General features: G+C 50.5%; 3 protein-coding genes across 3 annotated transcripts; all 3 read right to left on the reverse strand.

Moving 5' to 3' along the window:
- Nucleotides 1-2,938: 2,938 nt before the first annotated feature.
- LOC34620119 lies at nt 2,939-4,294 on the reverse strand. The gene is made up of 4 exons (XM_026336310.1): nt 4,136-4,294; nt 3,720-3,899; nt 3,354-3,596; nt 2,939-3,178 (listed from the first exon to the last, which is right to left on the reverse strand). Exons 1-4 carry the CDS (start codon nt 4,292-4,294, stop codon nt 2,939-2,941), a joined length of 822 nt encoding a protein of 273 aa, XP_026192095.1.
- Nucleotides 4,295-5,794: 1,500 nt separating this feature from the next.
- On the reverse strand, nt 5,795-11,428 carry LOC34620118. The gene is made up of 11 exons (XM_026336311.1): nt 10,775-11,428; nt 10,047-10,392; nt 9,211-9,841; nt 8,693-8,970; nt 8,531-8,581; nt 8,117-8,292; nt 7,887-7,974; nt 7,251-7,354; nt 6,219-6,842; nt 6,034-6,140; nt 5,795-5,891 (listed from the first exon to the last, which is right to left on the reverse strand). Exons 1-11 carry the CDS (start codon nt 11,426-11,428, stop codon nt 5,795-5,797), a joined length of 3,156 nt encoding a protein of 1,051 aa, XP_026192096.1.
- A 4,744-nt stretch (nt 11,429-16,172) lies between these two features.
- Nucleotides 16,173-18,972, reverse strand: LOC34620117. Its single transcript, XM_026336315.1, is given in 6 exon segments — nt 16,173-16,235; nt 16,403-16,625; nt 17,020-17,174; nt 17,517-17,642; nt 17,990-18,277; nt 18,367-18,972. Coding segments are annotated over 6 exon segments (1,461 nt in total).
- Between the last annotated feature and the right edge of the window lie 1,567 nt (nt 18,973-20,539).

The raw sequence follows: 20,539 nt of genomic DNA on the forward strand, positions 1-20,539 counted from the left end.
ACCACCGAGACATGGGAAATTCTGCGTCACAGCAATTTTGTTTGGGGGCTTCATGTTTGCGCGCATGCGGCACCGTTCGCCATTTTTTGGCATCAACACCGGGTGTGGGCCAAAGGCGCTGGTCGATACCTATACATTGGCTATTTAAACAAATCATCCGGCTGCAAGTCAGTATCTTCTTTATGGTTCAGGATTTTCGATACTGCCGAAGATTGCTTGCTACAAGGTTGGGGATTAGTTTAGAACGATGCACTGGACCACTGGCAGGTACCCAGCCTGCCGGCAGCTCATCATTATTTTGCACATCTACACACTCCCTCTTGATATTAGCCTGTTCCTGCTCTCCCTTAGCTGGGCGCTAAAGTGAACATCTTCAATAAAGAACCCGTTGCACAGCCGCTAAGACGGGATGCATGCTCACAACAGCCTTCTTTCAGTACTTGCCTGTGTCCCCCGCATGAAGACTCTACTTCACCTCGTTGTTATACCGTCTCTCCTACGCGTACCATAGAGTGAGTAAGCGCCATTGGGAAGACCAAGAGGTATTTTTCCACCGCTTTATGGCACACTAACCTCCACATCGCGGAGCTGTGGTTTCACCCACGCTTTCTATCAGGTCATTCGTGGCATATCTAGGATTAAATCAGGGTGCACGGATCCAGCATAGAAACCACGGATCATGCTACTAAAACCTAGCTCAAGATAGCCTTTAGCTGGCGTTGACTTGCCACTCCTTGCGATGTGCCTCCCGTCAGCAAACCTGAGCCTTAAGGACTGTGCTGGTGGGTGACCAGGCAGCTTGCATTTCTGCGCCGTCACCTTATTCAACAGACACATCTCATATCCTTCTAGAAGAAGCGCTAGATCTTGTTCATTAATATGAGCTTGCACCATTGCATCGCGGTGGCAGTCCCAATGCGGCTCTATTCTCTGCTGCTCCCTTCGCTCCGCCGCAGCCTGAGTAAAGGTTCTCTGTCTCCTTTATGCACCTTCTGTGCTCGCCAAACATATTCCTTTTGCTAGGAGCAGTCCTGCTATGCATGTTTTTTCAAATTTTTCGTATGGCTGATGTTTTGGTTTATATGACCCGATCTCCCGCAGTGCATGCAGGAGCATTGTACCGGGGCTCCCTAAAAGCGCGATTTTCTCTGGCTTTCTGTTCGCGTTCAACTTGGACTGCATACTTAGGCCATTTCCCGCAGCCACGGTTTCCATATATTCTAAAACCCGATTTCGTATCTTCCTTTACCCAAAAACGTATATAGTAATCTCCTTCGCTCTGGAAACCTCACGTTGTTCATCAATTCCAGGGACCCACCAGTTTGGTTCAGTGTCTGTGTCACTGCCCATGATTATCAGCTGATCTCGACATAAATTGATGAGTCAGGGCGTGTATAAAGGCTTAAAATGTAGCGATCCGCAGTCAGAAAACTTCTCTTGTTTTGGTATGGCAACCATTGGAGTGAGTCTCCTTGCATTAGGCATTCCGCAAAGGTCCAAACTTCGTGTAAGGGGTACAAAGCGAGTTCAATCCCGATCCGGCTGATGAAGTTTATGCACACTCGGCTGTCTGTACTCCTGTCATATTTTTCTGGTCGGTATAAGCTTATCGATGCATCCATAAGTATTCTATTGGCTGACAAATCATGCCCTTCTCGGAGCTGTGGAGCAACAGCGTTCACATAACCTAGCAGGACCGCCCCTGCCGCCTTGATAGGCATTGTGGAGCCACATACTTTCATTGCCACAGCGCTTTCTTACCAGTCTGTTGACAACAATCAAACTACCATGCGCCTTGTTTGGAAACAGACAAATGAAGTGAGGAAGCCTGACATTCCACTTCATGAACAGCCAGTGGATGAGCTATGAACAGCTGCATCGAACCATGCCGTGTTACCAACCGGAATGCTTTATCTATTGTTTGGCAGAAGATTACTAACTCCGGATTTCAATACAGACTTGATAGAATATTAGTAAATGCTTCTAAACACAGCTTCCTCTTCACTGCCGGCGCCCCTCAGTTTTCGAAATAAGGGGGAAAGGCAACTAGGGTGCGTGCATTCCCGCCCTCTGGACACCCCTACAATTCATAGCTACTTGCATATGAAGCATGGCACACAAGCGCAATAAGCTGCATCTTCTTGTATCGAGCAAACAGTGCTCTGCAACAAAAGAAATTAGAATTAATATATCAAATGACAGGTTCTTTACAAATCCCTAGTAAAATGCAACTACTGCAGTAGAAAGCGTTCAAGTTTAACTTCTCTCGCCAAAGCCCGCGTTGCAGGGCGCTGGAGAAGTGAGCCTAAACTGTCAATGATGGTTCCGTACACTTCCGTCAAGGCTACCAAAAGCAAAAAAGAGAGCTAGTATCATAGAGGAACCCCCATGTAATGCACAGCAAGAATTTTGAAGAGGTGTGCAATGTGCCAGGAAGGCTCATGTCTGGCATGCACCTCGAAACGCTGCAACGAGCCTACGCTACCCATCGTCACTAACAGCAAGCTTGTTCTTTAAAGCTCGACTGAGTGCACGAACGACAAGCGGGTGTACGCATTAGCACTTCTTCTTAAACCGAAACCGGGTCATATCCATAGCTGTGCCTTTCCCGCCAGTGGAAAGGCCACTTTCTCATTCTTCCCTGCCATGTCTCTCGGAAAATGTCTATCATTAAAGGAGCTAAGAGGAACAATTAGATTTCCAAAATACTTCACAAGGTGTGAGTTATATAGCCCGGCACCACAATGGCAGGCCGCTGTGTCTCCCACCAATTACGATGGCATTTTTGTCTTTACGCCTCACTCTATCGGGCTGTGTTACTCAGTACTCTAAGGCTCAGTTGAGGCTTCAGCCATGAAGCACTCAGCTGCAGTCGCCACGGTCCTCTCCGTGTGATCAACATCTCTCCGTCATTCCGGTTGGTCTACATGTGTGTATATCACCCCGTCTCGCCCACAAGGTGCGCTGCCTGCGCTAGAACAGCGGCTTGTGTCACAAGGAAAGCTAATAGTGCTCTATCGTCCTCTATCTCATAGGCAACAAGAAATTGCAGCGGTATACAAGCCGTTGCTGCCTGAACTACATCCTTTGCATGGCGTTGGGCTTCCTGACTGCCTGAGACCAACAAGGGGGGGGTTCCCAGGTGGGTTTGTGTTACTCTCCCATCAATTTTGTGTGGCTTCACTGAGCAAGCATAACAGCAAATAAAAAACAGTGGAGGCCAAGTAGTACTGCAAACAGCCCATAGCAGCGGCAGAGAACCGTACCTACCACATATTATCTATCCCCACGAAGTCAGGCAGCAGTGACAATAGAGCATCCCACTACAGAACTTTTCAGGAATTCTATTTAACTCTTGCGAAAGCAGTGGCCGTGAAAACAAAAACAGGTGCACCACAACAATCAACCGTCCCAACAACCGCGCAGCTAGGAAGGCAAAAGTGACAGAAACACCATACGCATATGCAACGCACCTGCGTTGAGCCTCCCCAAACGGAGGCAATCCTGCTCCATAAGTTTGGCCGCGGGTCGACTCCACGGCAGAACAGCGGAGTTTTCCCGTCCAGATATAGGAATTCAACGGCAGCACGCATTGCCTGGAAACCCGGAAAACGCAAACCGTAATGGTGTTGCCCTATACTTTAAGTCCCACAGAGCCCGTTAGCCCCACACCCTAATGGCGTTATCATTGCATCATGAACAATACGTTCGCCACTCACAACCGCTGGTTCTGGGTTTGAGAATACCACAACAAAGTTTCCTTCGCCACCGATGCTTTGAACTCTCTCCACACGGACGACTGGGCCACTCCAAGCGGCAAAGTTCCTGACTGCTGCAGCAGAGATGCCACCTGGGAAATTACAAAGTAGAACTGACGAAGCCTCGTCATATTCTTCCGGCTGCAAAGTGCACATACACCCGAATGCAGCCCCGAAACACAACAGTAGCTGAGAGCACACCGTATCAACCCGAAGGCAATGTTGAAAAGAACGGCCAAAGGCGTTACAAGAGGCCAATGAATCCAGGAGAAAATCTCCCCGAATAAGTCAAAATGCTTGATCAGCTGCTACGCACACCTACATAGTCCCGAATCGCTGACTGTGGCACCCCAACGAAAAAACCAGATAGTTCTTACCGCGTGGATCTGTTTAAGAAGTTGAGGAATAGCCCTAGGATCCGCAAAGCTCCTTGTTTTTTGCATAGCCGTGTTCGGCTTCAGACTGACAGTCCCTTGTCGAGCTGGCCGACGCTGTATCTCCACCGTTGCCTTCCGCATCAAAGGCGAGCGTTCCATCTTCGCTGAGGGAGTACGATTCTGAATTTACGGTTAGGACTATTGGGGGTACCACCCTTGGGCAGGTAAAACTGCGGTTCACAGGCTCAAGAGGAGGGCGTATGGGAATTCTGCTAAGCGGCCACAAGCGCGTGAGAAGAACGATACGCCCAAGTTCTTGGAAGCCTTGGCAGACAGCCTGAAGGGTTCTACAGAACAGCTAAGCTCAACTTAAGCCATGCAACGATCAAAGATGCAAGCAGTGCTGGCTGATCAGGCATTTGCCAAACAAAATGCTGGACGTTCTTGTGTAATCCGTGCTAGCGACACGGCACGCTCTAGTGGTACCCTGGGCACTGCTGCATTCCTCGTAAAACGTGCTGGATTATCCAGAGTTGGCTCGGAAAGCGGAAGTTTCGGCTTGAATTTCTAAGGCTCACGGAATAAGGGGCCTGAGAAAGGAAGTGGCATATGACAGCGCGCTCACTGTCGATACTACCACTCCGGGCGACTACACACTAGGGTCGCCACTCATGGAGAGGCCCCTCAATAGGAAATGCCTGCGACAACGGTTTAAATGCTAATACTCGAATAATCCGAAGCACTCGATCTGCATGATCCCCCCAATGCCAAATTTTGACACGACGGCCCCGAGCAAATGGCATGCGCGCAAGGTCCAGCGGCCACAGCTGAAACCACCCCAAGTTCTTAGGCCTAACTCCGAGCCACAAAGTCAAACTGGAAGTGGACGAGCAAAGTTCAGGGGCAGTGCGCATTGTACAAGGCATAAGGAGGGCACTTCCATGAGTGGTTGCTGCAGCAAAGCATCTCCAGCGCGCCTACCAAGAGTCACTGGCGTTGCTGCCAAATCCAGCAGCATCGCTGCAGTGCTGGTTCGCTGCTGCATTTTATTGAGGCACCCGTGGTCACACACTGGTGTAAACCGCTCGAATGAGGCATAAATGTCTCTATGCACACACATTCCTCATAGATATACTTTTAAATTCATCATGTACGGATGCACTGCGCCTGCATTCATGCAAAATATACATAGCCTTGTACATCTCCTACTTGCACGCCATCCTAGAAAAAATAATCTCGTCGGTTGCAGCGTGTATCCACGATTCAAGGCATAGCCGAACTGGTAGGGGCATATCAGGCGCCGCACCTATCAGCATACTCATCTCTAATTGCCACTACCACATGCACTTCACCAGGAGCACGCAGCACTTTGACCGTTTCTTCTGCCTTCGCAGAATTATGAATCGCTCAATCATTGACTGCATGGTGTGGCTGTTTGAATGTTCGATTTTTGGCCAGTAGGGTTGGTAAGTCCTAAATTTAAAGAACGAACGCTGCCCGCCGAACCTTCCGTTGCAATTAGTGCAGCTGATCGGTGCTTAGGTGTATACTAATGTGCAGTTTAGCTATATCTCGGACCTCATGCTGGGAACTGTGAGGGGCTAGAGCAGCGCACGATCGGGGGCTCTTTGGAGCATTCATTTAATAATTCTCTTTGCTTCAATATGGTTTTAGAGCTGAGGCGATCCTTATGGAGGCTACGGGACCAGCAGTACATGCAGTCCTTGAGGCGCCAGGGATATACGGAACTTTGGGCCTTCAAATTATTAAATAGACGGGTTTTAGCCAATAGAACCTCATCCAAAATGCCAGGCGTGGGATGCACACAAACAAAATGCTAAAGCCTAAGCACTGGTCGCCATGATCACGCAGCATGTTACTGCTGCTGCTTGGCCTACTGATCCTGCCGATTATGGTCTGTTCCTTCCTGTAGTTGCTGGTGCAGCGCTTCAAGTTGCTGCTGCTGTAGTGCGAGTCTCGCTCTCTCCTGCTGCAGTATCAAAAGCTGCTGGTGCTGCCCTGCTGCTTCCACCACAGAAGGATCGGGTACTCCCAACCCTCCAAAGTTAGAAGCAGAGAGTACGCCGTGCTGGCCATATTGTTGCTGCTGCTGGTTGTGTGTTAGGGAAAGGAAAGATCCCATTTCAAGCAATGAACCTTCCGGAAGCGTTGTGTCTGCATCTGTTGTTGGTGCTGATTCCGCAAGAGCAGAACCACTTTGTTTGCGGTGGAGCTGCTGCTGCACTTGCTGCTGCTGCTGTGACAATGACGGCCCTTGAAAAAGATGCTTGTACACGCTCGTGTTTGATTGCTGTTCTTGCTGCTGCAACTGCTGCTGTTGTAGACCCATAAAAACCGGTTCTTGTTGTTGGGGCCGCAATCGCTGCTGCATCGATTGCTGCTGCTGCAGCTGTTGCTGAAGGTGCTGCTGCAATAGCAGCTGCTGCTGCAGCGCCTCTGGGGTGAGTGTACTGATGTTTCTGTACTGAAGCATTTGCAGCTGCTGCATTTGTAGCAGCTGCAGCTGCAGCTGTAGCTGCTGCTGTTTCTTCTGGTCCTCCCTCTGCTGTTGCAGTTGCTGCTCCAGTTGCCTCAGCTGAAGCTGCAGCAAGTCAGTCTCCCTGTCGCGTTGCTGCAATTGCTGCTCCTGCCCTCCAGCGACCCCCCAGCTGCTGCCAGTGCTGCCACGGGGTGCTGTGAACAGCGTCTTTACTCCCCGAGGGGGCAGAGTTACGTATTGTTGCCGCTGTTGCGGCTGCAACAGGGATTGCTGATGGAGCCTAGGTGGCTTTCCGGGGGCTACAGGCATCTTAAGACCGGGAAAGCTGCTGCCACCATTGCTGATGAGCTTGTTATGATACAGCCGCAGTTGCTCAAGAGTGTTTTCTAGAGGAGGCAGCGGCGACCTTTTGCTGTTACCGCTGTGTAGCTGCTGACGGTGATACTTGGTTTTTTTCCCCTGCTGCAGTTCCTGTACCTGAATACGCAAGACTCTCCAACCCAAAGCACTACGCCCTCAAGCCAACCACAAAATCCAAGCTGCATGCCTCGAACCGTGCCTGCGCTCTGGCTAGTGGGTACGGCTTCCGGTGTGCTGGTATCTAGCTGCGCTTACCTTGGATAAGACCATGGAGATGGCAACAAACTGGCGTACGCACAAGATTGTAGCGGCCTCGCTCAGGCTCTTCATGAAGCGAACATCTGCATGCCGACACGCAAACACCAGGGAGCCGAGCGCTCTACAGGGGGCCTGCTGGCCGCTCTTTTGGGAAAAGGCAATGAGGTCCGGTTATCGCGTCTGACCTGTAAGAAAGAGCTCGGGAGGGAGGATAGCCTCGGGGAGGTGACATCTGGGCACAGCATTTTGCTGGTACAAGAAATGGAGGGACGAGACCGCGTGAAACAGCGAAAGGAAGAAAGGAGAGCGCCGGCTTTTCAAGTGCAGCCCCACCAGGTACCTGTAAGCAACCAAACCACATCAGAAGGGAAGCAAATGGCATGTAGGCACTTCCTCGAAGCAGCTCGACGCCTGATCTTGTGTGTGTTCTCTTAAAATCCTCTCCCTCCTTCGGCAGCTACATTTCCCTGGATCCCTTTCTCCCCCTCGTATCAATTGATTTTGTGGCTCCCGCCAGCGCTAAACCCGTTTCTGAGTGCCGCCCTAGATGAGCGCCTCATCTAGGCGCACTATCAAAGCCCTAGGAAGACGCTACATGCGAGTGTATTTAGGTCGTTAGCTTTGGGTTCGCTTGCCTTTCACTGTTCACCGCCCTGCTCCGCACAGGCTTCAGGATTAAACATCCCCTAAACAACTGCCTAACAGCGTACACTACACTTGCCTGCAGCAAACACACACGGAAGACACGCCAAGCTGTGTGGTCTTTGAAGACCAACCTCAAGAGCCTACGCCTTTGCCGCGCAGCCTAGCGTCATAGCCAGCACTCTAAATCCTCAGGTCTCAAAGAGCCTTTTCTGACTGACAGTGAAGACAGAAAAACAGTCAAACAGCTTGAGAACAAAGTGGCCCCCTTCTTGCAACAACAGCAACGCTCCGAGCAGCTCAGATAGCAGCAGAGGGCCAGATATCAGTTCTTGAAGGTTCTCCACGTGACGGCCTTCGTGCAAAGCTGCAGACGCAAAAGGCAAATCGCTGCTACCTAGAGTATGACGGCGTTGCAAAGCATGACGCTTCGGAAACAAGCCACACTCTCGGTCGATGTAGGAGCACCAGCAAGCGAATGCGGCAGATATGGGCGCAGAGGGTGGCATGCAAGATCGCGGACGGAGAGGCGACTTTGAATGCATAGATGGTCAAACGAGTGTATATACAAACACGAAGCTAGCCAACGGCACCTCTGGTTCTGGGGCTTTGGAGCTTACAGAGCTGGAAGCCACCGTCTGCAACCACGAGTGCAACGCCTTCCTCAAAGTTCAAGACGGGATCTTCTGCAGAAACACGCGACAAGCTCTTGATTCCAAACCCTTGTTGGTCCTAAGGTCCTGAGCTAGAGCCCAGAGCAAACGCCCTCTAAACCCTAACGGGTGCGCGCTACAAACCTGCAGTATGCTCGGCATTCTTTGCGTTGGCTGGAGAGTGCACGCCTTGCTGCGCTTGCTGCTCTTGCTGCTGTTGGGTTTGCTGCGGCCCCTGCTGCTCTTTCCTGGAGCGAAGAAACTGGAAGATTTCACTCGCTACGTGCTGCAGATTTCCCGCAGCACAGATGTCTCCCGTGCCATCAGTCCCCCAGAGAGCTGCACACACCGGTACACGCGGAGGGTCAGACGCCCCTGGATGCCGGAGCAGCAATTGGAAAACGCTGGCAGAGAGTCGGAGGCTAGGCCGAGGCGAGGCAGGGGATAGGTAGAGGCTGGGCGAGAACGAGGTGGAGGCTAGGCAGAGACGCGGCAGAGAAGGGGATCAACAAAAGCGCGAATCTCCCCAAAACGCGTTCGAGAAGTCATGCACGAGCAAAGGAGGACAGTTCCGAGTTGCAGCTTTGGCGTAGCGGCAGGAGCAGCTTGCGGGATTCCGCTTCTTACGTTGGAAGTGGGAATGACTGATGAGCGTAGAATACCACTCGGTGCTCTTGGCCAGCTCGGAACCCTTCTTTGTGACTCCGAATCCGTAGATCTCCGTGCCCTGTTGCTGCTGCTTCAGCTGCTCCTGCTGAGCCTGCGGTTGCTTCAGGCGTCGCAGCACCTCCTCGGCAATTGCCGCAAAGATATCTCCCCTGTGGGAGGCGCGCGCGTTCGAAAGGTTCGCCAAGTCATGGCTTGCCAGACCTCCCCCTTCCCATGCCCCCGATTGGCATCGGCTTAGAATAAACAAGCTCCACGCTCCCGGACCGCCGCAGAGATCGACGAAAACTTTCGTCGCCGGTGGGGTTGTTGTTCCTGGTGCCTCTGTTGCTAGTTCGACAGCGCAACTCCCTGCACCTGCTTCTGCAGCGTCCTGCTGCACGGCGCAGGCGCTGCGTGGATCGGTGCCTCCTCGAGGCTCTGCTCCTGCTTGTTGAAGATGGCAGCCTCCACTGAGTGCTCCCAAGAGGCCGCACCCGTCGCCGTCGCTGCCGCAGTGGCGGCTGCACCACTTGTCGATGCAGAAACTCATCTCCTCTATTTTGTCGCCTGCTCTGCTGTGGTTCGGCTTGCTTCGCATAGAGTCCTGAGGGAAGAGCGACTCCCTCGCTTGATGATACAGGTGCGCTGTGCACGAATCACACCACAACGGCGCAACCCCCTTCACCTGCTGCCAGAAACTGCCCCAAGCCGCCCGACCACGCGGGAGCAAGGCAGACGTCTGTTTCGGCGAGAGTAGGACCCTTGAAACGAAAAGCGCACTCTCGAGCCAATTGCGCATTGCTGAGAGGCACGAGAACTGAAGGAGCCCAGCCAAACCCTACACACTGACCTCTCCCAGAGTCAAAGATCTGGTCAAGCTTCGCTCTTTGCTCCATAACGGACTGCACAAGCCGAGGGGAACAGACGGCAGAAACCGTCAGTCTCTTCTCGCAAATTGAAGGATACAAATACAGGACGCGCTGCAAGTGAACTGCTTCATTCGATGTTTTCGCTGCTGCTGGCTGGTGTGCGGCTGCGGGATTGGGAGACGCCGTGTCTGGCGACGCCTCCCCCGCCCTTTCAAGCTTCTTCATCTTGTCGCCTCCTTCCTGCATACGAAGACAGCAGGCAGAGGCAGGGGTTTCTTCTCGCTGCCCATCGCCACACACCACCGTGCATTTGCACCCAACGGCCCCCTTGCAACCCAAAGGTTGACGATAAAATAGAAGCAATGCGCGTGGTTGCTCCGTCTGCTCAGCATGTAGGCGTCACCTGTTTAGTCGTCCCTATGGTCGATGGATCACAAGAGACACTTCTCTGCCCGCCTTTGGTGCGGAGACGTGTCCTCTGCGGGCATGCGGGCAGGCTGCAGCAGCGCCGGGAGGTGTTTTGCAACTTTGCTGGCTGGGAGGGTTGTTGACTCTCGAGCTGCTCCTGCGCAGACGCCTTCGCCTGCTGCCTCAGGTGTTGCTGCTGCGTTGGCGTCGGCCCCTGAGCCTCAGCGCCAGCCGATGTTTCCGAGGTAGAGGGCTCTGTACCTTGAGAAACAGCGGCAGCATCTTGAACTGCTGCTGCAGCTCTCGCTGCTTGGGCTGTCAGCTGCACAGCAGCAAGCGCTGCAGCAGCAGCATCATTCTGGCTGCCAACTCGCGTTTCGCCCCAGTGGAACGTGGACACACTCTCCTTGTCCGTCTCCAGTGCAAATGACAGGAGCTGTGGATGCCGCAGCTGCCTCTGTATCCAGCAGTGTCTTTCTTCTGCCTGCAGATCCTGCGTTGCTGCTTCGGGGGCGGATGCCAGTGCGGCTGCCGAGAGGGAAGGCACCCTGTCCTCGGCTGCTGCTGCCGTGACTCTTAGTCCTGTGTTTGGCGTGCCTAGTGCCAAGGGTAGCCAGCCGTGATCTGGAGGTGGAGGAGCCACCCCCCTAGTGCCCTCGTGCGCTGAGGACGGGCATTGTGATGGAACGCATGCAGACGCTGAATTTGCTGCGTTTACGCCCACTGCTAAGGTACCCGCTGCTGCCGCTGTGTCCTCGCAACGGGTAGCAAAGCCGTTTGAATCTTCGAGACTCTGTTGCAATTCGTCAAGTACCTGCGTCGCTGCTGCTCCTTGTGGTACTGCCGCCACTTGATGCTGCTGCTGGAGCCAGTCGACCGCATCTGCAGGGGGGCCTGTCACCAGCAGATGCTGCTGCGGTTGTTGCAGCTGCTGGAATGACTCGAAGGCTCCCATGAATGGGCCGATTCTCGAACTGCCGCCTTTGACGCCGTGACAGCCCGCTAGAAGCTGCAGCTGCGGCTGGGGATGTCCCTTTGCTGTCTCCTGCAACTGCTGCGACAGCTGCTGCCCTTGCAGCAGCTGCCGGAGAGTGGAACGAGCCGAGTCACTCGACGCCTGGAGGCCCTGCTGCTGCAGCGATAACTCCTGTTGCTGCTGTAGGCCAGTATTATGGTGCGCTGGCTGGGCTTGGTGGCAGTAGGAGGACCCCCCGGGGGCTGCAGCGGGCAGTTCCTGGTGTGTCGGGAAGGGAAGGAGAAGTGGAGGAGCAGACATAGTGGGCGGCACTCTCTTGCACTTCAGTAAGCCGCAGGTATCTGTAAGGCTGAGTGCACGGCCTCAAGCCAAGCGAAGATTCGAATTAGACCCCTACGGGCCCACAGTTCGAGACTTTGGAGTTGGAGTGCAGGTCGAGAGCTGCCGGGAGATTTGGGGGCGATTCTTCATGAATCCTTGGCACAAATCTCAAATCTAACACCTTCGAATCCTACTGTTGAATCATGGGCCCCCAAAACAGATTCTGGACGGCAAGTCCTAGTGCCAAGCGCCGTCCTCGAACTGCTTCGGAGCAAGGGCATAAACAGGTATCCCTTCAGGAACTTCTCACCCTAAAGTGTTTGGAATTCAAAAACTGCGAAGGATCTGGAGCTCCAAATACAATTTCAAAGCCCCTGGCTGCTAAAACTTTCGCCCCCAGCAGTTTTGTCAAGTCATAGTGCTCGTACCGGGCGAAGTACGTTTGTCTCGTGCTAGCGTGGTAGGGGTTTGGATGTCTTAGGCAGCACCCCACGGCTGAAACACAAGCATCACTTTCAATATTGCCATAAATAAGGGTGACACGAAGAAAGAAATACCTGCTAATACCGTCAGTTGCGCCACAGCAAGACCAACAAAGAGCTCCCGTCGCTGGCCGCGAATCGGGCTGCGGAGACACCGCGGCACCGAACCGAGACTTCTGCCTCGGTCTCCAATGCACGTTTCTTCATCGAGTTACTTACGCATGTGGAATGCACCACACTCGCCTTCTTATTTCTGCTGCCTTTCGTTTAGAAGCATTGCTTCCTATTGCGAAGCATCATCCCACGACGCATAGCGTGGCAAGCGCTATTGCGAGGTGAACACTGTGTGGCATTTTGCCCGCCCTCAAGGCCTGCCTCGATCGTTCCTTATTCATCAAAAGTAGAGTCATCTCTGGATTTGCAGTGTGTGAAGGGGCTCACTAGTACACCCAGCACTGGCGCCTGTTTCACCCAGTATTCCCTTCGTTCAACCTGAAAGCCAATGAAAAGCTTCAAGAAGCTCCTCCTATAGTTGCTAAAAGGATCCTTTCCTGTTCCTAAAGTCACAATTCAGCTCTAATTTTCTCTTCTCCATAAGCACGGCAGTGACAAATGTATCGGGCTCTACTCTCAGAGTATTTCGGTTCCCAGCAGAGCCGCTTTTCTGCTGTCGCTTCTACACTACATGGCATTTACGTAAAAAGAAGGGATGTATTGTTCAGCTATTTTCCTAGCGTGTGCATGGTTAGTCTAGTGTAGTTGTTCCCAATGCACTCGCAACGCTCCATGCATTGTCTGGAGCTGCCAAGTACATAGTTGAAATCGGGCAAATGATAGAAGAAAGCCTGACACCATGTCATTCGCAACCAGTGGGTGAGCGAGGATCAACTGCATCGAACCATGCGGTGCTTGCAACTGGAAGCTTCATTCGAGGTTTCGGTAGAGAGTGACCATGAACACCAAATTCAGGATAAAGTTAACAAACGATTACACAATATTTCTTAAAAGAGATCTCTCATTCCCGTGGCCATGCCAACCCGTAGGCTGTAGGCTTTTAAAATGAGGGGAGAGGCAGCTAGGGTGCGTGTGACGTAGCTCTCTAGGCACTCCTAGTTTTCACAATTGGTTGCTCGTGGCATCTAGCACGCATGCCCACATTATCGTGTAATCTGAAACTGAAGCATTGATACTCTCCAATAAACTACAGGTATAAAAAGACAAGCTGTATAGTACATTCTTTAATAATTCTCAATCGCATGTTAACTAGTGCAGTAGAAAGTGCGTAAAACTAGGTGAGCCTGCAATACTTATTAATCGGGAAAACTGTTAGCAGAAAAGCATGGAGCAGAGTGTTCCAAATACTCATGGTGCCCCTCAAAACAAATACGTGACCCACACTGCAAACTTTCGTTCATGTGCACATGGTGCAGCCGGGAGGCAGCGAGCTGCGCCCTGAGTACAACCGTATGTGGCCAAGCTAAGAGAATAACAATAAATCCTGAGCCAGAAATGCTTTGTTAAGGCTCACTTAGCTATTTGCTGTGCATTTTGGCCTTTTATGTGCTTTACTTGTTGTTAGAGATCATGAGCTATAAAATTTACATGTATGCTGTTGTACATACAAGCCAGGCGACTGTGTGCAGCTGTGTGCAAGCTGGCAGATTGCCGACAAAGTAGAGCTACTTGCGTCCCACCTGTCGCTTCTCATCAAAGGCGGGCGACCCTTTATGTGTGGAGGCAAAAAGAAGAAGGCGGTCCCACGGGAACGAGGTTAAAATTCTTTACATGGTTCTATCACTTCTTGTTAGGGTGACTTCCTTTGACAGATCCTAGAGGGAGCATTACATAGCCTCACGCGCAACAGATAAAAGAAATTGCCTTCCAGCATCAAGTGGATTGCGCGTGCTTGGCTGTGCTCTCATCCATTGGCATGGTACTGTCAGGATTGTAGAGCAAATGTCCACTGCATTTTGATCATACGGACCGTGGGTCGGAATCGATAACTTTTATCTATCTTGATCAATCCATACTTCGATGTTTTACTATCATGTGTGTCCTATGTAGATACTGGTCTGTAGGTACTTACGGATATCTTTTCCCTAGACTCTAGACGCCGTTTCGGGCATAGGAATTCGCTGAAGTCCACCGTGTGGTGATGACATTGTTTGATGGGGTACATATTCCTGCGGCTTATTATTGCTCCGGCTAGTCAAGGGACCACTGGCCTTGTTGCCAAGGTGGTAGCCACGGATGCGGGGGCCGTGGACGTGTATGCGAAGCTCTACCCGGAGGCAAACCCGTGCCTTCCTTCTCTGTTTCTCTTCAGAGGGCGCACTATTGACTTGGAGTCTATTTGCTCTGCAAGAAGAGGCAGCGATAGGGCATGAATACATCGTAAGCTCTGTGAGGAATGTCTTTGGCACCTACTGGGATTTGGTAACATACCGAGCAGCAGGAGGGGAACATGCAATAGGATAAGTTTGTACTAGACTTGACCATGGTTGAAGCACAGTCGTTGCCAAAGTAAATTGAATGTTTTAAAATTCCTCCTTTACTGTACATGCGTTGCCCTTTTCCACGGTAATGCACGCAATGCCCGTTGCACTCTAGTCGTGCCATTCATATGTGACTGGCTGTACTTTCTGCGAATTCGGATAACGCAAATAAGCTCCGCTTATTTTCACGTATTCCAGGATCATGTGGTCTTGGCTGCAGTATGGTAGCCTTTTGGCAAGTAAGACAGAGATTTCTATTATGCTTCGGCTTGGCATGCCATCTATGGTCTCTTCCAGGACACCCAAGGGAAAGCGCTAGCTTACATACCGAAAATCGGCCAGCTACTTGAGATTTGCATGCTTGGGCTGGCCGTAGCTAGATGGGCACCTACGGCTAGCTGGCTTCATCAGTTCACCGATTTTGACAGAAGGACGAAACAGTCAGTTGATTGCGTTCACTTGCGCTGTATATCCATTCTGTGGCCAAACTAGATAAGTATTCAGAGTAAGCTGTATCAACCCATTCAGTAAGCTGCAGCTGAATCTAAGTGCGAAAGCTGCTATGCGGCAAACTGTCAGTCCCACGGCCGGTGGCAATATCCCTTCAGCGTTGTCTCGAAAACCCCTACAACATGACCCTTCTTATTCAAGTAAGCTATCAGTAGCCATCTCAGCAGCCCGTGCTAATGACTGACGGCGAGGCCGTCTTAGAACAAATGCAAGAGGAGTTCCAGGATGACGGAGGCATAAGACCTGTATGTCGGTCAAAAATTTTGTAGTTTAAGTCCACCGTTAATACTCGAGTTACAGAGGAGCCATCTAATAACAGACACACGAAATTTCGTTCATAGTTTTCCTTATATGAGCTTGCATGTTAAACTAAGAATCCTGATGCCTCACGTTGCAACACGAGGTCAAGCTATCTACCCAGCGCACGTACATGCCATTGTCTATGTTTGAAAACACATGCACGTAAAGACTGACTGCACAGATAGGACTAGTCAGACCATGTACTACTACCCACAGAAACACTTGTGTACATGCATGAATGTGAAAGCACGCCTAAGAACACACGCAGAGATGTACGAACAAAAGCGTATGTGCCGGTTGGCTTCGAGGTGCAAAGCATACACTGAATAAAATATTAGCACGCTGAGTTCAGCTGCATTTCAGCCACCCACTGGCGGGGGTGAACCCCAAAAAAACAAAAAGCCGAAGCTTGTCTGCAGACGAAGAACCAAACTCCCGTGTGGGATTTGTCTGGGCCCCTGTTGTTGATGCTGCCGCAGTGTTACTTGCGCTGTAATGCTTCCTGCTGCTCACTAGTAAAAACCACTCGGGCAGTTAGACAGTTAGCTTTTATGGTTGTTTGGTCTTGCTTTTTGCATTACTATTTCAGCGCCAAGAGCTTTTTTCAAGTGTTCCTCAGGAATTGTCTTGACCTTCGTCGTCCACATCAAAAAACTCACTATCCTCTTCTGGTTGATCCTGAAAACATCAAGTAATAGGCATTATTTTAGCGTTTAAGTCATACGGCTGGTGCCTCCCTTGATCAACCTGCTCCTGTGTCGCGGTCCTATTCCTTGCCCTTGTCTCTCCCTTCCTCGTGTTCCCTTGCATGTTTATATCTAATTATTTCCCTAAAGCACTCCCACTCTTCCTTTCGATTGCTCGTTAACGTGGAGTTCTTCTCGTTTTTCTGATAGTAGGCTGTTTCCAATGTATCGGGTAAACGTGTTGCCCAGCCCGACTTGGGCGAGTCTATCGGCGATGAATCCGTAAAGACTTGTGTTCTGTTTCCTCCGTTGTTGCAATACACCTGCTCGCGCGCCTTCGCATGTCCGCCTAAATGCATCGAATGCTTTGCGAGCGAACAGCCTAAAGAAAAGGCGAAATTTAAGACAACCCCACAGCCCACGTATACACATGATGACATCATAGCATAATATGAGAAAAGCCGAATAAGATGCAGACGCAGATGAATACTTGCCTACAGAAACGTCTAGAGAGCGTAAAGAACAGGCACGTTGAAACCGGAAAGGACTCAAGCACAGCAGCGCGAACGACTCGCGAGAGAGAGCATGCGCGAAAGACGATGGCAATAAGCAAATAACAACGGAAGAAATGCAAAATATGCCATGACATCTTAGCCTTGAAGTGTGACGAAAAAAATTAGTGAGTGTATGTGACTCCGTTCAAAAAGCATTGAAGATACTCGAGTTTGGATTCGTGGTTTAGAACAGTGTTTTCAGTGGCTCGTGAAGTTGCTTGCTTTGCGACAAAATCTGCCATGAAGATAGGAACGCGCATTCTGCAGTTTTCATGCCACAGAAGGGACAGCAGAGAGGAGTCACGCCCAATGGGTCGTATCACCAACGAGCCGTCTACGATAATTCGCTCCACTCGCCGGGCAGGGGCTGGAATATCCTGCGCGCAGTCACACAGGATCAGAGAGGGTGAGTCAAAAACAATAATTTCATCTCTGTGCGTGCGAAACCTGCATTCAGAGGTACATTTCTACAGCTTGATACGAGCATCTATTTGCACTTCGAATAAAACTGCAGGCTGTAAATGAATGCGTCTTTTGTATTGGTGCACTTTCTGCGTGTACTATGGAGGCACACGCATACCACGGTGCAGCTTTTCCCAATTCCCGTACTGCCTAAGCATACAAATGCCTGATAATGCCGTGTTGTGAACACAACCCATAAACCCAGTTGAAAGGCCACCCCAAGCAAGACAAGATTGCTGCTACACCAAAGCACATACCATGTTCTGCCTGGGTGTTTTGTACTTTTGGTCCAGAGTAATCATCTTGACAACAATTTGAGAATTTCGCTCAAAATCGTCCACCGCAAACACCTCAAAGCACGCGTCCCTGCATGAATTCTCGACCTCAAATTCTACGCCGTTAAACTACGATACGTGCAGCGGTTATAGAGACGAGCAAGGGGTCGAGGAGAAGCACTCTTCCTCGAATCTGTACAGATGCTCCATTTGCTCATATATTCTCTACCAACATGCGTACTTCTATGCACTGAGCCTACCTGCTTGTAAAGGGCCAAGGAAAGTCGATATGTAGGTGCACCATTTGGTCGACCCGACCGAGCCTCTGGTTGTCCACCTTTCGCAAGCCTAGCCTTCAGCACCCCAAGAGACAAATGCTATTTATGGTACACACTTGCAAAAAGAGCCCAAGCTGCTGCAGGACTGCATGCGAAAAGCCTGAGCTGTTACAAGACTGAGATTCGCCTTAATTTTTACTTTCTATCAGCAAGTCTTGAGCCCGCAGAATGTGATTTCAGTAGCCAGATCTGTATCACGTACTTGAATGGCCTAGTGAAGTAGGGTACCCAGTTTATAAAATGGTCGACTTCATTGAGTACAGAGAGTATACAAAGAAGAGGAGCAGCTACAATCCCCTCGATCTTGAATGAGAGCTTCTCTGGGTTGTCATCATAGTTTCTTAGTGCAATCCGGAGCTGTTGGCCGTCGTTTATCACCTCTTTCCTACACATACATGCTACAAACTGTAGATTATAAATATAAAAGCTGGGATTCATACCAGTCCAGCAGCATTATACGCACACAAATTCGCGCACGGTACCAGTAATTGTACGACGTCGTGATACCAGTTGGCTTACCAAGTCCCTGGCCGTTCGGATGCCAGGAGGGGGTGCGCGGTTTGAGCAAGTACCCTGTTTAGTAAGGACGGTTCACTGCTATTTTCTTTTGCCTTTAATGCATGTTTCTTGCCTTTTGTAGCGTTTTCGATCCCACTCAATGGATTGCGATTGCCCATTTGCGCTTTTTCTTCCCGTAGCTGCTGAATCAGTTTATCTGTCAGAGGCGCTGCTAAATCTAGACGTTCTCTGCAGTCTTCCTTACCCAGATCTCTATATACTTCTGCAACCATAAGACGTCGGAATGCAGTTTCGACGAACTCTGGATCATTTTCAGTCATTTCTTTTACGCTTTCTGCAACAAGCCTAGAATCATTTTCTCCACCGGACACATGATCCTCCCCTCCTGCTCCACCAAGTAGCTTCTTCAGCCTGCCCTGTAGCCGTTTAAGCACTAAAAATGCATCCAAGTGGCGCTCTAATGAACACAAATGGTTGTGGATTTCCTTTTCCATGAGGAACATTTCCAACGAGTCATCCGGGCATTTCTCGCCTTGGGGACACCCCTGGAAGGTCTTCTCACCATTCTCTCGCCCTGTCATCAAGACTGACTCCTTGAAGCCTTATCTCCTTCACTAATGCAGTCGCTGCGGGTCTACAGCAGCTGCGTTTGCGTAGCTGGGCAACGTAGAAACCTGACACCGTTCAGCATTCAGAACTTAGTGAGATGATGAAGGTGTGGCTGTCACTCAAACTTGATATGCGAGCTGTGGGAGTACGATCTGCACAGAACGATGGAATGCAACTGAGAAGACATGTCACATAGGGCCCCAGAGACATGCCCGCCGAAAAACAAGGATCTAACCAACGAATACAGATTTTAATATATCGGAAATATACCGCATGGTATATCTATCAATATTTTTACAGCTTAACCAAAAACCCCCATCGCCCCCCCTCACCTCTCTGCCACCAATTTGTATGCCGGGCACACTTGATCAATGGGAAGACAATGCTCTGAGCCCATATTCCTACATCCTAAGCGTTATTCTGAGTGGCGGAACACATTGAAAAAAGATTAGGAGATCTAAAAGAAGAAAGTAGGTAGACTTGCTGCAGTGATTTTGTCTATTACAAGGAATACCAGGGACATGCCCCCGGTGTGAATCTCTTCCGTTTGATCTTCGGGCGAGGTAGTATCGAATCAATGATATCTAATTAGCTTATTTGAATGCGTAATTTTCAAAGCAGCTGACTTTTGACGATATAGCAAAGCTGAATTCAATGCAACTAGTTACTGGGTGGTCACAAGAGCAATTTTGGACCAGTATTGGACTACAACTGCGATAGTAGGTCGTTGAAATAAGAAGGGGGGCTAGCATCCCTGGAATTATAAGGCACTCTGCATGTTAACATGAAGAGTGGATACAATGTTTTCCTGAAGCACAAGACAAGCGATTTTAGGAGCAGTTACAAGAAGGGCGAGGCGATTCGGCTGCATTGCAAGCAACCCCCTAACCGTCGAACAACTTCCCGAATGGAATGGCCTGCAGGTATAACTGAGTGCTGAAGCAGGAGGCTGCATGCCCTACTGGGTGATAGCCTCTGCCAAGTGCCTAGCGGGCAAAACAGTAGCGGGGAAAGTGTAGGGTTACTTCTTCTACTACAGTAGTTATACTTGACTGTGAACCAAAGAGCAAGCGACTATGTGACTTGCCTGTTTGTGGCTCGTATTCTTCGCTAAGTGATGATAGCTTGGTACAAGAAGACGCGATGTGAGTGTTGGGAAGGTGCGATCTGCAACAAGCAGTGAATTGTAGGTGCTCACACGCACCCAAGTTCCCCCTCTCCGCATTTCGGGAATTCTGAGAGGCGCTGGCAAGAAAGGCTTGAGCCCTTTCCAGAAGCACCCAGTTATTCGATTATGATTTGCTGAGTTTGTGTTTAGGGTTTCCCTACGGAGACCTCTGATAAAGCGTCCAGCTGCAAGCACTGCAGGGTTCGATGCAGGTATTCGTTGCCCATCCACCGACAGCAGATACAGTGAGATGCCAGTTTCCAAATAGCGCTTTTCCGGTCTTCACATCTCGTTAAAATGCACAAGTTTGCGTCCGATAGAATATTTTTGGATTTGTCGATGAGATTATTGCCGAACACAAAAGTATGACG

Source organism: Cyclospora cayetanensis, unplaced genomic scaffold (assembly GCF_002999335.1).
Source record: "Cyclospora cayetanensis isolate NF1_C8 unplaced genomic scaffold, CcayRef3 CcayRef3_contig_120, whole genome shotgun sequence".
Taxonomy (NCBI): domain Eukaryota; phylum Apicomplexa; class Conoidasida; order Eucoccidiorida; family Eimeriidae; genus Cyclospora; species Cyclospora cayetanensis.

Bases quoted from the DNA above. Each gene is read 5' to 3' on its own strand.
- LOC34620119 (XM_026336310.1), bottom strand. From the start codon at position 4,294: ATGGAACGCTCGCCTTTGATGCGGAAGGCAACGGTGGAGATACAGCGT. The intron at 3,597-3,719 runs GTGAGTGGCGAA...CCGGGTTTCCAG, and splicing joins CAAACCCAGAACCAGCGGTT to GCAATGCGTGCTGCCGTTGA. The intron at 3,179-3,353 runs GTTAAATAGAAT...TGCTCAGTGAAG, and splicing joins CGGCCACTGCTTTCGCAAGA to CCACACAAAATTGATGGGAG.
- LOC34620118 (XM_026336311.1), bottom strand. From the start codon at position 11,428: ATGGGAGCCTTCGAGTCATTCCAGCAGCTGCAACAACCGCAGCAGCAT. The intron at 6,843-7,250 runs GTAAGCGCAGCT...CGGGGAGTAAAG, and splicing joins TCTCCATGGTCTTATCCAAG to ACGCTGTTCACAGCACCCCG. The intron at 5,892-6,033 runs GTAGGCCAAGCA...AATAATTTGAAG, and splicing joins GACCATAATCGGCAGGATCA to GCCCAAAGTTCCGTATATCC.